The sequence below is a fragment of the Salvelinus alpinus genome, chromosome 17 (genome assembly GCF_045679555.1).
Source record: "Salvelinus alpinus chromosome 17, SLU_Salpinus.1, whole genome shotgun sequence".
NCBI classification, from domain to species: Eukaryota; Metazoa; Chordata; class Actinopteri; order Salmoniformes; family Salmonidae; genus Salvelinus; species Salvelinus alpinus.
In genome coordinates, this window is record NC_092102.1 from 20,893,063 (window position 1) to 20,908,692 (window position 15,630).

The 15,630-nt window shown below is 43.7% G+C and overlaps 2 protein-coding genes across 5 annotated transcripts; one reads left to right on the top strand and one right to left on the bottom strand.

Annotated features, from left to right (window-relative positions):
* Nucleotides 1-11: 11 nt before the first annotated feature.
* LOC139542462 (mitochondrial import inner membrane translocase subunit Tim17-B) lies at nt 12-6,509 on the bottom strand. Of its 3 annotated transcripts, none has more exons than XM_071347900.1 (6): nt 6,241-6,500; nt 5,215-5,314; nt 5,056-5,119; nt 4,720-4,848; nt 4,417-4,527; nt 12-1,122 (listed from the first exon to the last, which is right to left on the bottom strand). In XM_071347900.1, the coding sequence occupies exons 1-6, from the start codon at nt 6,264-6,266 to the stop codon at nt 1,049-1,051; spliced, it is 504 nt and encodes a 167-aa protein (XP_071204001.1). In that variant the 5' UTR covers nt 6,267-6,500; the 3' UTR covers nt 12-1,048. The 3 variants fall into 3 exon arrangements, with proteins under 3 accessions (XP_071204001.1, XP_071204002.1, XP_071204003.1); XM_071347901.1 differs by having other exon boundaries at nt 6,218-6,498; XM_071347902.1 differs by lacking the exon at nt 12-1,122 and adding an exon at nt 1,372-1,692 and having other exon boundaries at nt 6,241-6,509.
* Nucleotides 6,510-6,547: 38 nt separating this feature from the next.
* Nucleotides 6,548-13,417, top strand: pqbp1 (polyglutamine binding protein 1). Of its 2 annotated transcripts, none has more exons than XM_071347898.1 (7): nt 6,548-6,665; nt 6,909-6,976; nt 7,059-7,170; nt 7,315-7,415; nt 8,045-8,227; nt 8,339-8,396; nt 12,991-13,417. In XM_071347898.1, exons 2-7 carry the CDS (start codon nt 6,910-6,912, stop codon nt 13,154-13,156), a joined length of 687 nt encoding a protein of 228 aa, XP_071203999.1. In that variant the 5' UTR covers nt 6,548-6,665; nt 6,909; the 3' UTR covers nt 13,157-13,417. The 2 variants fall into 2 exon arrangements, with proteins under 2 accessions (XP_071203999.1, XP_071203998.1); XM_071347897.1 differs by having other exon boundaries at nt 6,558-6,687.
* Nucleotides 13,418-15,630: the final 2,213 nt, after the last annotated feature.

Genomic DNA, 15,630 nt, shown 5'->3' on the forward strand with positions numbered 1-15,630 from the left:
AATAAGCCATACAGAATCAACAATTTAATTATTTTTTCCAGTCAATTACACTGCTAACACTTATTTTTCTGCATCACAAATAAATTAAAATCAACAAATATGGTACAGCATTCTATACATTACATGTCACATGTTTTGAATGACAAAATAATATCTAATTGTGTCAAAAACCATCTCCATCTCAAGTTTTATTACCATAATAACAAATAAAGAGATGGAGTAGGAAAGTGCTCTGGTTCAACAAAGTGGATAGACCTTATAGTGCTTAGGCTTTGGAAATGTGTGGGAATGCATGGCATAGCAGCAATAAAGGGAGCGAGGTAAACAGCAGAACAAAAAACAGCGGAGCAGAACACATGAGCTGTGAATGTATATGGACACGGCATTCCATTCCAGCCTTCTGAGTTTGCAAATGGAATCAAAAGATAAGTGTGTTTGTGATGTGACCCTGAATCCCTACCGTTATAAGCCTCACGGTTATGAAAGCTGCCATAAGGAGAGGAAATGGAATGATAGTGCAGTTCTCCTCCCTCAGTGCATTACATTTTACAAGCAAAATCAAATTACATCCGTTTTGAACAGCATTGATTTTGTCACCCCTGACACTAACATCTAATCCTAAATACTGTCATTACATACTCACACATACCTGTATTAATGCCTATTCATGTTTAGCTACCCATTCTATTTCTGTAACTGTGGTTATACAGCACAAAAAGTCTTAGTCACCACAAAATGCTGGTTTTGTGCATAAATTAATCTGATAAATGTGGGTATAATTCAGGACCAGTCAGAAGGAACACTGGTGAACCGGTATACACAAACATATTCATAAATAAATAACTCAAATAACCTGTAATCTACCCCTGAGGAATAACAATAATAATAAAGTGCATCTACGTTCTTATGACCATTGGGAGGATGGAGGCTGGTTCAGGGTGAGGTTGCTTACACCAGTGAGGTCAGGTTTCAGAGCACCCCTCTCCTCTCTAGTCTGAGATTGTCACAGTACGCAGGGCTGTAGCTAGGCCCAGCAGCTCCATGGAACCTACTGGGACCCAGTCTGCTGTTGGCTGGCATCCTTAGGAGGAAGCTGGCTGGGGTCATCCACAAAGGGACTCGCTGGATAGGAGAAAGAACCATATTTCTACTGTGGTAGTTACTGCTGTGTGGGGGTTTTCAGATGAATACAACTAGGGTTGTGACATTCATTCAATTCCCATCAAAATGTACAGTACCAGTCAAAAGTTTGGGAACACCTACTCATTCAAGGGTTTTTCTTTATTTTTACTATTTTCTACATTGTAGAATAATAGTGAAGACATCCAAACTATGAAATAACACATATGGAGTCATGTAGTAAGCAAAAAAGTGTTAAACAAAATATATTTAATATTTGAGATTCTTCAAAGTAGCCACCCTTTGCCTTGATGACAGCTTTGCACGCTCTTGGCATTCTCTCAACCAGCTTCATGGGGAATGCTTTTCCAACAGTCTTGAAGGAGTTCCCACATATGCTAAGCACTTGTTGGCTGCTTTTCCTTCACTCTGCAGTCCAACTCATTCCAAACCATCTCAATTGGCTTGAGGTCGGATGATTGTGGAAGCCAGGTCATCTGATGCAGCACTCCATCACTCTCCTTCTTGGTCAAATAGCCCTTACACAGCCTGGAGGTGTGTTGGGTTATTGTCCTGTTAAAAAACAAGTGATAGTCCCACTAAGCTCAAACCAGATGGGATGGTGTATCGCTGCAGAATGCTGTGTAGCAATGCTGGTTAAGTGTGCCTTGAATTCTAAATAAATCAGTGAGTGTCACCAGAAAAGCACCCCCACACCATCACACCACCTCCTGCATGCTTCATGGTGGGAACCACACATGCAGAGATCATCCGTTCACCTACTCTGCGTCTCACAAAGACACGGCGGTTGGAACCAAAAATCGCAAATTTGGACTCATCAGACCAAAGGACAGATTTACACCGGTCTAATGTCCATTGCTCGTGTTTTTTGTCCCAAGCAATTCTCTTATTTTTATTGGTGTCCTTTAGTAGTGGTTTCTTTGCAGCAATTCGACCATGAAGGCCTGATTCATGCAGTCTCCTCTGAACAGTTGATGTTGAGATGGGTCTGTTACTTGAACTCTGTGAAGCATTTATTTGGGCTGCAATCTGAGGTGCAGTTAACTCTAATGAACTTATCCTCTGCCCCAGAGGTGACTCTGGGTCTTCCTTTCCTGTGGCGGTCCTCATGAGAGCCAATTTCATCATAGCGCTTGATGGTTTTTGCAACTGCACTTAAGAAACTTGTAAAGTTCTTGAAATGTTCTGTATTGACTGACCTTCATGTCTTAAAGTAACGATGGACTGTCATTTCTCTTTGCTTATGTAAGCTGTTCTTGCCATAATATGGACTTGGTCTTTTACCAAATAGGACTATCTTCTGTAAACCACCCCAACTGATTGGCTCAAAGAAATTCCACCAATTAACTTTTAACAAGGAACACCTGTTAATTGAAATGCATTCCAGGTGACTACCCTATGAAGCTGGTTGAGAGAATGCCAAGAGTGCGCAAAGCTGTCATCAAGACAAAGGGTGACTACTTTAAATAATCTCAAATATAAAATATACACTGCTCAAAAAAATAAAGGGAACACTTAAACAACACAATGTAACTCCAAGTCAATCACACTTCTGTGAAATCAAACTGTCCACTTAGGAAGCAACACTGATTGACAATAAATTTCACATGCTGTTGTGCAAATGGAATAGACAAAAGGTGGAAATTATAGGCAATTAGCCAGACACCCCCAATAAAGGAGTGATTCTGCAGGTGGTGACCACAGACCAGTTCTCAGTTCCTATGCTTCCTGGCTGATGTTTTGGTCACTTTTGAATGCTGGCGGTGCTCTCACTCTAGTGGTAGCATGAGACGGAGTCTACAACCCACACAAGTGGCTCAGGTAGTGCAGCTCATCCAGGATGGCACATCAATGCGAGCTGTGGCAAGAAGGTTTGCTGTGTCTGTCAGCGTAGTGTCCAGAGCATGGAGGCGCTACCAGGAGACAGGCCAGTACATCAGGAGACGTGGAGGAGGCCGTAGGAGGCCAACAACCCAGCAGCAGGACCGCTACCTCCGCCTTTGAGCAGGAGGAGCACTGCCAGAGCCCTGCAAAATGACCTCCAGCAGGCCACAAATGTGCATGTGTCTGCTCAAACGGTCAGAAACAGACTCCATGAGGGTGGTATGAGGGCCCGACGTCCACAGGTGGGGGTTGTGCTTACAGCCAAACACCGTGCAGGACGTTTGGCATTTGCCAGAGAACACCAAGATTAGCAAATTCGCCACTGGCGCCCTGTGCTCTTCACAGATGAGAGCAGGTTCACACTGAGCACATGTGACAGACGTGACAGAGTCTGGAGACACCGTGGAGAACGTTCTGCTGCCTGCACCATCCTCCAGCATGACCGGTTTGGCGGTGGGTCAGTCATGGTGTGGGGTGGCATTTCTTTGTGGGGCCGCACAGCCCTCCATGTGCTCGCCAGAGGTAGCCTGACTGCCATTAGGTACCGAGATGAGATCCTCAGAGCCCTTGTGAGACCATATGCTGACACATGCACATTTGTGGCCTGCTGGAGGTCATTTTGCAGGGCTCTGGCAGTGCTCCTCCTGCTCAAAGGCGGAGGTAGCGGTCCTGCTGCTGGGTTGTTGCCCTCCTACGGCCTCCTCCACGTCTCCTGATGTACTGGCCTGTCTCCTGGTAGCGCCTCCAAGCTCTGGACACTACGCTGACAGACACAGCAAACCTTCTTGCCACACCTCGCATTGATGTGCCATCCTGGATGAGCTGCACTACCTGAGCCACTTGTGTGGGTTGTAGACTCCGTCTCATGCTACCACTAGAGTGAGAGCACCGCCAGCATTCAAAAGTGACCAAAACATCAGCCAGGAAGCATAGGAACTGAGAACTGGTCTGTGGTCACCACCTGCAGAATCACTCCTTTATTGGGGGTGTCTGGCTAATTGCCTATAATTTCCACCTTTTGTCTATACCATTTGCACAACAGCATGTGAAATGTATTGTCAATCAGTGTTGCTTCCTAAGTGGACAGTTTGATTTCACAGAAGTGTGATTGACTTGGAGTTACATTGTGTTGTTTAAGTGTTCCCTTTATTTTTTTGAGCAGTGTATTTTGATTTGTTTAACACTTTTTTGGTTACTACATGATTCTATATGTGTTATTTCACTATTATTCTACTATGTAGAAAATAGCAAAAATAAAGAAAAACCCTGGAATAAGTAGGTGTGTCCAAACGTTTGACTGACCTGACTGCACTGCTTGGTTTGACTGCATACAGAGTTCAGTCAAATCAGGCTTCTACAACAGTTCCAGGGCTGTCTCTAAACATTACTTACGGTTCTGAAACTGCTGTGCGGTGTATCTGGTCAGAAGGATCCCAAAGCCCTCGATCAAGGCCAACAGGATGCCCCCCATCATGGCTGACCCCACCATAGCCAAAGGCCCACCTGAGGAGAGCACAAAGCCAACAGTCAAGACCTTGAGCTAATCTGACTTGGTTGGGTTGGTGGGGCAAGATGGTCAGGCAGGGGGTGGGGATGGCCTCAGATTAGAGGGTCTTGAAAAAAAAATGAAATATACTAAATCTGTTACATGTAGAATAAATGTATTGTCAAATTAATGTTTGTCTCAACACTCACTGCGTGCAGCCAGGACTGCCCCAGTCATCGCCCCACTAGTTATAGAGTTCCAGGGGTCCTCTTTCCCTCGAATACGGACCAGACCACAGTCGATTGTAGAGAAGAGTCCACCCCACACAGCAAAGCTACCTGCAGGAACACCCGTAGTGATATATAGGACTGGCACAATTACTGTATAACGTGTAACCGACGGTTATGGATAAAGACCATCATGAAAATAAAATAACCATCATAACCAGCTGACTGACGATGGGACGGCCGGCATTCGTGATGATGAATGGTGTTTGTACTTTGTGCAGTACAAGAGATAACTACTGTAAAGACATTGACCCTTACCGCCGATCTGTGGAGCTCTTAATCTCACAGCATTGGCGCTACCTTTTAGTCTGTGCCGAAAGCCCTGTGCAGAGACGGAGACATTTCTTTTTTGATCACTGTTCTTATATTGATCTTAAAATATATTTCATAAGCTAAGAGAGAGTCTTTCAAACTCACCACAGGAGCATTCCGAAAGCCCTTGACTGACTGGAACACCCCTCCGCCGATGGCTCCCATGGTGAACGCACCACCACAGTCATCTACTATTCTCCAGGGACTGAGAAGTGTGTGTAAAGGCCATGGGTAAATAAATAACAATACAGATATTAACGAGAAACCACTTGCCTATCTATGCATAAATATGTAGGCCTATTACTGGTATATAAACGGTTTACCTAATATACTGTAGCGAACCCGATTGGACAGTTATGTGCCTGTGTTCTGATGTGTGGTTATCAGGGCACGTTTATCAGTTTGATCTGGGTTTGGCGGATCCAGCATACCAGTCCCCTTGCTGTCTGCCAATCAAAGGAATGCCTGGAATGTTTCAGTGCCAGGCATCCTTGTGGTTGGTGGAACAGCAGAGGGCAAACAGTAGCCTGTGTGAGTTCTGGTTAATAAAACGTTCAATTTGAAAGCGCGATCCTCTGTTGTGGACATTCTTTCATGTATGATCTATCAAGGTCTTTACAATACTATAACTATCTACCTAATACTAGTTAATAGTAATATTAGCTTGGATACGAATTATAAACCATTAACAAACCTTTTATAAAGATAATTTATAATGGCGAGTTTAAAGCAAGAACCAGTGTAAGCACCAGTTTTGTCACATCATTTACTAGTTCAGACCTAAATCTTCCACATCCTTAGACAATGTCTAGCGAGCTAGCTATGCCCGGCTAGTTGTAACGTTAGCTATGTTACGCAACTTGTTTAGCAAGCTAGCTAACGATAACTTACTGCTAGCAGACTAAGCTCCATTCCATGGTGAAGGAACTTACTTCGTCAAAAACTTCCTTCACCATGGATGGAGTGGAGTTTAGTCTGCTAGTTAGTTAATTCAACCATCATTTGCGTAATGACTCGGGCATAAAAGGCATAACAACCATTATGGTGAAGCAGAAAAGTATGTTGGCTAAAGAGAGATAGCACCAACATTGACAACTGTCTACTTAACTGTCTGTTTGAAATGTACTTTACCAAGGTTCACGGGCATATTCCTCCATGTTTGTTGTTGCTGTCCGTGCTATGACGACATATTTCTGAGACTAATGCCACGATCGAAACAACGGGAAACTGGGAAAAATCGGAATTCCGACTTCAGGGCGTTCAAAACAACTGGGAACTCGAAGAAGAAAAAAAACTAGCTCCAATTGGTTAACATGAATTTGAACGGTCATTCAACTCGGAATTCTAACTCAGGAACTCGGGCCTCTTTCTAAAGCTTCGACTTTCCGACCTGAAGACCACTGACGTCATGATTTGACCTCATATGTTTCCGAATTCCCAGCTATTTTGAACGCGGCAACCGACTCCCCCCCCCCCCCCAACTAATGACGCAATCATTGTGCGCGTGGGCTGTGTGACTGGCTGCTGGGTAGATTTCGCTCCACATCTGAACTAAAGTAAGGACACATTTGGATGCAGGTAATTAATTATAAACGGGTAACATTTGATTACATTAACGTTTTCCCTATACGGCTCATTTTGATTGACTGCAAACGTTAGTTAGCTAGCCACCGACGGTCAGACGCGAGTGAGGTAATTTAGCTAGCTACACGTTAGAAAATAGTATTTATGGCTTGTTAGCTAGTTTGGGGCCATCGACTCAACGGGCTATAACGTTAATCGTTCATTTTCTCCCGTAGGATGCCTCTGCCCCCGGCGTTACTGGCTCGCCTAGCCAAAAGAGGGATTCTTAAGCACTCAGATCAAGGTATGGCTACAACAACAAATAAATAATTTTTACTCACTGCAAAAATGCTAGCTAGCTAAAACATTTCACTTCCTGTCTCTAGATGCGGATGAGGAGATTATTGCTGAGGACTATGATGACAACAATGTAGATTATGAGGCCACTGCCCGTGAGAATTTACCTCCCAACTGGTACAAAGTATTTGACCCTATTTGGTAAGCACTCTTTTTCAGATTCTCCACTAAACACGTAGATTGCACAACACCTATTGGGTATGGCTAGTGGACAGCAGCTGTTATGGAGTGATTTGTTTTTGGTTGTGGACTGACTATAAAATTCCATGTATTTTGTATCCTTAGTGGTCTGCCATACTACTGGAATGTGGAATCTGACCTAGTTGCCTGGCTGTCCCCAACCGACCCCACATCTGTGATAACCAAAGCTGCCAAGAAGTCAAGGGGTAAGAAGAGTCCTAGCTTGACCACCCAGTAGAGCAGATACTGTTTCATGTATTCAGACTCAGTATTTAGGATGGATTTGATTCTGACAATCTTGGTCTTGCTGCTGCTCCAGTTTCAACTGTTCTGCCTACGGCTATGGAACCCTAACCTGTTCACCGGATGTGCTACCTTGTCCCGGACCTGCTGTTTTTGACTCTCTTTCTCTCTACTGTAGCTGCTGTCTCTAACTCTGAATGCTCGGCTATGAAAAGCCAACTGATATTTATCCTGAGTTGCTGACCTGTTGCACCCTCTACAACCACTGTGATTATTATTATTATTTGACCCTGCTGGTCATCTATGAATGTTTGAACATCTTGGCCATGTACTGTTAGAATCTCCACCCAGCACAGCCAGAAGAGGACTGGCCACCCCTCAGAGCCTGGTTCCTCTCTAGGTTTTTTCTTTTCTAGGGAGTTGTACCTAGCCACCGTGCTTCTACATCTGCATTGCTTGCCGTTTGGGGTTTTAGGATGGGTTTCTGTATAGCACTTTGTGACATCGGCTGATCTAAAAAAAAAAGAAGAAAAAAAAGGGCTTTATAAATACATTTGATTGATCATACTAACTCAAATATTCTATCTTACAGCAGAGGTTGGGGAGGACAGAGGAGAGAGACAAGTTGAGAAGCCAGACAGAGAGAGGGAGCGAGAGAGGGAAAAAGATCGGGAACCAGAAATGGAGAGGGAAAGAGGGAGGAATGATGGGAGGGAAAGAGACAGGCGGATGCAGAGGAGAGAAGACTTTGCCCCCTACAGCAAGAACAAACGAGGTAAAGATTCATAACATTGTATCTCTTGCTCAAAACAAATATTGCAACCATACCCAAATCGAATGGCTTATGTACACTTGCTAACAGGTTTCTGTAAACTGTATTTTGCAGGGAGGAAGGATGAGGAGATGGACCCAATGGATCCCAGTGCTTATTCTGATGCTCCCAAGTAAGGCCACTGACCCAATCATTCATTGCTACCTTTCCTTGCATCATAAGCTTATGTCCATTGTCAGAAATCCCTGGCACTCTTTTTCTCCTGCCCTGTATGTAGGGCTGTGGTGGTCATCAAATTATGTCAACCAGTAACTGTCATGCAAATAACTGCCCGTCTCACGGTATTGGCCGTTAATGAACGTAAACACATTTAGCATAGCCTACAAGCCACTGATCCGGACCTTTGGAACATCTACATTTTAAAAAGTGTTGTCAATCCATTTAATATAGCCTACACCATCACAATAAACCCATTATTTATTTTAGGCAGTTCTAAATAAATATTATATAAAGAAGATGTAGCCTATTTTGGTAGAATAGCATATTCTGAGTCATCCTTATGTTTTGCCTTGATCTGGCTATGCCATATGGCTGTGGGCTACACTAGTTCATTTAGCAGGCAAGATTGCTTATACTTCCGGTGGCATTATTTTATAGTAAGAACAATACAATTGAACATCGCTAAATAAAATAGAAAGGATATTTTTCCCAAACGCTTTCCGAGGGACTGCGCACATATATTGGAATTCCACATGAGAAAGGTTTCCGACTCCTCGTACAGACTATTACCGGCAACTTCAGGAGAATAATGGCAGAATCTGCGAATGTCAGCAGGAGCGGGAGGAGAATAGTTGGGTCAGTTTTTTTTTTTTTTTTTTTTTTTTTTTTACTTCTGGTTATCAAGATCTATCTAGCTCTCTGGCGCCCTCTTGAGGCATCAAACCGTAAGCTTAAAGCATCAGACAAGCTCAATGCATTTAGTTGATTTTATTAAAACACATAGGATGTGTCTATATATAGACAAATACACTTTACAAATAAGTGCTATATCCAGGCACTCCGTATTGCGTTGTGCGTAAGACCAGCCCTTAGCCGTGGTCTATTGGCCATATACCACACCCCCTCATGCCTTATTTTATAGGAAGTAACTGTAAAAGTACTACTGGTGATATATGTAATGGGGAATTGATATACACTAACAATCAAACGAAAACAATTCACACGATTTAAGTTATCAAACAATGAATGTGCACAAATTGGTGGGAGAGAGTGCATTCTGGAGAGAGTTGTGCAACTGAGGTCAATCTGACATCTACATCGGCCATGCAGCATTTACAGTGATATGGCCTCAACGAGTCAGGGCATTCATACTTCTTGCGCTTCACGGGGCAGTGCAGAGCTGTTGTCAAGGAAGTGAGTTTGTGTTTATACAGGATGTACTGCTCCCACCTACCATCAACCAATCATGTCAATGCGGCGCTATACAGTGCCCTCTGTATTGTTACAATATTAGGTAGGCGCATGGCGATGCGCTACAGAGCTCTATTTGGCCTCTGGAGACTCACAATTGCTTCACAACCTCCATATGGAGCCTCCGACCACATTTTTTAATCAAGAATAAATGGGTTTTTGGTTTAGGCCTCCAATGGATTCATTCACTGAGATGGGCACAAATATATACAGTGCATTAGCAAAGTATTCAGACCCCTTGACTTTTTCCACATTTTGTTACGTTACAGCCTTATTCTAAAATCGATTCAATTGTTGCTTTTATCTCAATCTATACACAATACCCCATAATGATAAAGCAAAAAATACATTTTTGCAAATGTATAAAAAACTAACTGAAATCACATTTACATAAGTATTCAGACCCTTTACTCAGTACTTTGTGGAAGCACCGTCGGCAGCGATTACAGCCTCAAGTCTTCTTGGGTATGACACTACAAGCTTGGCACACCTGTATTTCGGGAGTTTCTCCCAAACGCCAAGTGGGCTGTCATGTGCCTTTGACTGAGGAGTGGCTTCCATCTGGCCACTCTACTTTAAAGGCCTGATTGGTGGAATGCTGCAGACATGGTTGTCCTTCTGGAAGGGCCACCCATCTCCACAGAGGAACTGGAGCTCTGTCTGAGTGACCATCTGGTTCTTGGTCATTTCCCTGACCAAGGCCCTTCTACCCTGATTGCTCAGTTTGGTCAGGCGGCTAGGTCTAGAAAGAGTTTTGGTGGTTCCAAACTTCTTCCATTTAAGAATGGAGGCCACTGTGTTCTTGGGGACCTTCAATGCTGCAGAAATGTTTTGGTACCCTTCCCCAGATCTGTGCCTCGACACAATCCAGTCTCGGCGCTCTACAGACAATTTCTTAGACCTTTTTTTGCTCTGACATGCACTGTCAACTGTAGGACCTTATATAGACAGGTGTGTGCCTTTCCAAATCCTCTCAAATCAATTGAATTTACCACAGGTGGACTCCAATTAAATTGTAGAAACATCTCAAGGATGATCAATGGAAACAGGATGCACCTGAGCTCAATTTCAAGTCTCATAGCAAAGGGTCTGAATACCTATGTAAATAAGGTTTGTTTTTCATTACATTTGCAAAAATATCTAAAAACAAGTTTTTGCTTTGTCATTATGGGGTATTGTGTGTAGATTGAGGGGGGGGAAAGTAATTGTATCCATTTTAGAATAAGGCTGTAACGTAACAAAATGTGGAAAAATGAAAGGGGTCTGAATACTTTCCGAATGCACTGTATGTGGAATATTTTTTTTATTTAGAATGGCCTACAAAAAAAACGTGTCATCCATAGCCTGTATTTGAATGGAGGAAGCGCTTCCCGCAGTTATGTTTTTAATATGCCAGGTAGGCTACACCTGTTGTAAAGAGGATTCATGTGCTTAATTTTAAGAATTGAGCAATAAATATAGCAGCATGAGAAAGCTTGGATCCTCTTTTAAATAGTGGCCAGTCAAAACAATTTTACACGCGATTGTGTAATGACTTGGCTTATAAGAACACGTCTCACTAGGCTCTGTAGGCTATGGGCTTTCCAACCCTGTTCAGGGGTCCTAGGTCTATAGGCTACGCTTAGTTATTTGGCCACTTTAGTTGTGATACAAACCTTTTCAAAACATGTATGCCTAGGCTAGCTACAAAAATGCATGTGCTGTTTCTTGCCTTAGACTGCTCATGCTGGGAAAGTGAGGATATTCTCACCTATCAGACTATTCTCATTTTAATATTGTCCTTATATATACTAAATAATATATGTTTGAAATTAGTTATGATTTAGAATGGGTCATTATCATGGACCCTTATGTGACCAATAACATTTTATTGGTCACATACACATGGTTAGCAGATGTTAATCCGAGTGTAGCGAAATGCTTGTGCTTCTAGTTCCGACAGTGCAGTAATATCTAACAAGTAATCTAACAATTCCACAATAACTACCTAATACACAATAAGTAAAGGGATGGAATAAGAATATATGCATATAATATGTTGATGAGCAACTACCGAGTGGAATAGGCAAGATGCAATAGATGGTATAAAATATAGAATATACATATGGGATGAGTAATGCAAGATACATAAACATTATTAAAGTGACTAGTGATCCATTTATTAAAGATTTCAAGTCTGTTTGTATGCAGCAGAATAGCGAATGGAGGACGCTTCTCCTGCGGTTCATTTTCATGCCAGCCAGGCAGGCTTCTCCGGTTGTTTTTTTATTTATTTAACTAGGCTAGTCCGTTAAGAACAAATTCTTATTTACAATGACGGCCTAGACCGGCCAAACCCTAACAACGATGGGCCAATTGTGCACCGCCCTATGGGACTCACGATCACGGCTGGTTGTGATTCGGCCTGGAATCTAACCAGGTCTGTAGTGACGCCTCTAGCACTGAGATGCAGTGCCTTAGACTCGGGAGCGAAGCAATGTGCTTAATATTAGGAAAGTGGAAATATAGTAAGCCTAGTGGTGTTGGAGGGCCAGTAGGAGGCACTCTTTCCTCTGGTCTAAAAAATATATCCCAATTCCCCAGGGCAGTGATTAGGGACATTGCCCTGTGTAGGGTGCCTTCTTTCGGATGGGACATTAAAAGGGTGTTCTGACTCTGTGGTCACTATAGATCCCATGCCACTTATCGTAAGAATAGGGGTGTTAACCCCAGTGTCCTGGCTAAATTCTCAATCTGGTCTTCATACTGTACCATCATGGCCACCTAATCATCCCCAGCTTTCAATTGGCTCATTCATCCCCCCCTCCTCTCCCCTGAAACTATTTCCCAGGTCGTTGCTGTCAATGAGAACGTGTTCTCAGTCAACTTACCTGCTAAAATAAGGGTTAAATAAAAAAGCCTATGGGATCCTCTTTTTAAGAGGCCATTAACTCAGTTCTCACGCAATTGCATAGCATATAGAAATATTGCGAAACATGGGCTTTAGAGACATTTATTTCATGCCATGCATCAACCAGCTATTAGGAGCTGGCTTTCGCCGCTCACTCTGAATGCCAGGGCTCTCATTAAGAGTTTGATTTGATTGCATTTTCAGTGATGTCAGTGATTAGAAGGACAATGGAGCTCTGAGTACCCGACCATTAGTAAGTTTGGTAGGCTACTAATGAGCAATGGCATTCAGAGTGCAGTGTTGAAGAAGCCCAGCTACGTGGAAATTTAACTGCGGTCATGACTCGTAACACGGTCACCGTAACAGCTCTTCTGCATGTATCTAAAATGTATTTTTCTCCACACAGGGGCAATTGGTCCACTGGCTTGCCCAAGCGTAATGAGGCGAAGACGGGGGCAGACACCACGGCAGCAGGGCCTCTGTTCCAGCAGCGGCCGTACCCCAGCCCTGGAGCTGTACTCAGGGCCAACGCAGCCAATAAAAAGCCCCCCAGTGATGACGATGACGACTGACCACAGGGCTTCACACTCAGCAGGGTACACAACTGTGGGCTCCTTGCCTGCTACGTTTGGATGAAGTTACCTTTCTATTCTCAGTCCATACACTACATGGAATGTGAGACCCCTGCTGACAGAATTTATCTGGTGAGGCGGAAACAAGTTGTGCTTCTGCACATGTGTAAATATTACTTGGTATTTTTTTGTAATGTTACCTGTAGGCTACCATTGATCATCAGATGAGTGGCATTTGCTAAATAAATGCTAAATAAATGACTTGTGCTGTTTTTTTCCCTTTTTGAAAAGAGGCTACATGTGCAATGCTATTGCAGTAAACATGGCAAGTTAAGGGCATCATTCTGAATATATTAGTATTACCATATATACATACAGTTGAAGTCAGAAGTTTACATACACCTTAGCCAAATACATTTAAACTCAGTTTTTCACAATTCCTGACATTTAATCCCAGTAAAAATTCCATCTTAGGTCAGTTAGGATCACCACTTTATTTTAAGAATGTGAAATGTCAGAATAATAGTAGAGAATGATGTACACTGCTCAAAAAAATTAAGGGAACACTTAAACAACACAATGTAACTCCAAGTCAATCACACTTCTGTGAAATCAAACTGTCCACTTCGGAAGCAACACTGATTGACAATAAATTTCACATGCTGTTGTGCAAATGGAATAGACAAAAGGTTGAAATTATAGGCAATTAGCAAGACACCCTCAATAAAGGAGTGGTTCTGCAGTTGCTGACCACAAACCACTTCTCAGTTCCTATGCTTCCTGGCTGATGTATTGGTCACTTTTGAATGCTGGCGGTGCTTTCACTCTAGTGGTAGCATGAGACGGAGTCTACAACCCACACAAGTGGCTCAGGTAGTGCAGCTCATCCAGGATGGCACATCAATGCGAGCTGTGGCAAGAAGGTTTGCTGTGTCTGTCAGCGTAGTGTCCAGAGCATGGAGGCGCTACCAGGAGACAGGCCAGTACATCAGGAGACGTGGAGGAGGCCGTAGGAGGGCAACAACCCAGCAGCAGGACCGCTACCTCCGCCTTTGTGCAAGGAGGAGCACTGCCATAGCCCTGCAAAATGACCTCCAGCAGGCCACAAATGTGCATGTGTCAGCATATGGTCTCACAAGGGGTCTGAGGATCTCATCTCGGTACCTAATAGAGGTCAGGCTACCTCTGGCGAGCACATGGAGGGCTGTGCGGCCCCACAAAAAAATGCCACCCCACACCATGACTGACCCACCGCCAAACCGGTCATGCTGGAGGATGTTGCAGGCAGCAGAACGTTCTCCACGGCGTCTCCAGACTCTGTCACGTCTGTCACATGTGCTCAGCGTGAACCTGCTTTTATCTGTGAAGAGCACAGGGCGCCAGTGGCGAATTTGCCAATCTTGGTGTTCTCTGGCAAATGCCAAACGTCTTGCACGGTGTTGGGCTGTAAGCACAACCCCCACCTGTGGACGTCAGGCCCTCATACCACCCTCATGGAGTCTGTTTCTGACTGTTTGAGCAGACACATACACATTTGTGGCCTGCTGCAGGGCTCTGGCAGTGCTCCTCCTTGCACAAAGGCGGAGGTAGCGGTCCTGCTGCTGGGTTGTTGCCCTCCTACGGCCTCCTCCACATCTCCTGATGTACTGGCCTGTCTCCTGGTAGCTCCTCCATGCTCTGGACACTACGCTGACAGACACAGCAAACCTTCTTGCCACAGCTCGCATTGATGTGCCATCCTGGATGAGCTGCACTACCTGAGCCACTTGTGTGGGCTGTAGACTCCGTCTCATGCTACCACTAGAGTGAAAGCACCGCCAGCATTCAAAAGTGACCAAAACATCAGCCAGGAAGCATAGGAACTGAGAAGTGGTATGTGGTCACCACCTGCAGAACCACTCCTTTATTGGGGGTGTCTTGCTAATTGCCTATAATTTCCACCTGTTGTCTATTCCATTTGCACAACAGCATGTGAAATTTATTGTCAATCAGTGTTGCTTCCTAAGTGGACAGTTTGATTTCACAGAAGTGTGATTGACTTGGAGTTACATTGTGTTGTTTAAGTGTTCCCTTAATTTTTTTGAGCAGTGTATTTCAGCTTTTATTTCTTTCATCACATTCCCACTGGGTCAGAAGTTTACATACACTCAATTAGTATTTGGTAGCATTGCCTTTAAATTGTTTAACTTGGGTCAAACGTTTCGGGTAGCCTTTCACAAGCTTCCCACAATAAGTTGGATTTTGGCCCATTCCTCCTGACAGAGCTGGTTTAACTGAGTCAGGTTTGTAGGCCTCCTTGCTCACACATGCTTTTCCAGTTCTGCCCACAAATTTTCTATAGGATTGAGGTCAGGGCTTTGTGATGGCCACTCCAATACCTTGACTTTGTTGTCCTTAAGCCATTTTGCCACAACATTGGAAGTATGCTTGGGGTCATTGTCCATTTGGAAGACCCATTTGCGACCAAGTTTTAA

What these genes read in the sequence shown, in the direction of transcription:
- LOC139542462 (XM_071347900.1), bottom strand. Translation starts at nt 6,266, where the DNA reads ATGGAGGAATATGCCCGTGAACCTTG. An exon ending in AAGAGCTCCACAGATCGGCG is followed by an intron (nt 4,849 to 5,055) that starts GTAAGGGTCAAT and finishes GTGTTCCTGCAG; the next exon opens with GTAGCTTTGCTGTGTGGGGT. An exon ending in GGCAGTCCTGGCTGCACGCA is followed by an intron (nt 4,528 to 4,719) that starts GTGAGTGTTGAG and finishes TGCTCTCCTCAG; the next exon opens with GTGGGCCTTTGGCTATGGTG.
- pqbp1 (XM_071347898.1), top strand. Translation starts at nt 6,910, where the DNA reads ATGCCTCTGCCCCCGGCGTTACTGGCTCGCCTAGCCAAAAGAGGGATT. An exon ending in AGCTGCCAAGAAGTCAAGGG is followed by an intron (nt 7,416 to 8,044) that starts GTAAGAAGAGTC and finishes TCTATCTTACAG; the next exon opens with CAGAGGTTGGGGAGGACAGA. An exon ending in CTACAGCAAGAACAAACGAG is followed by an intron (nt 8,228 to 8,338) that starts GTAAAGATTCAT and finishes TGTATTTTGCAG; the next exon opens with GGAGGAAGGATGAGGAGATG.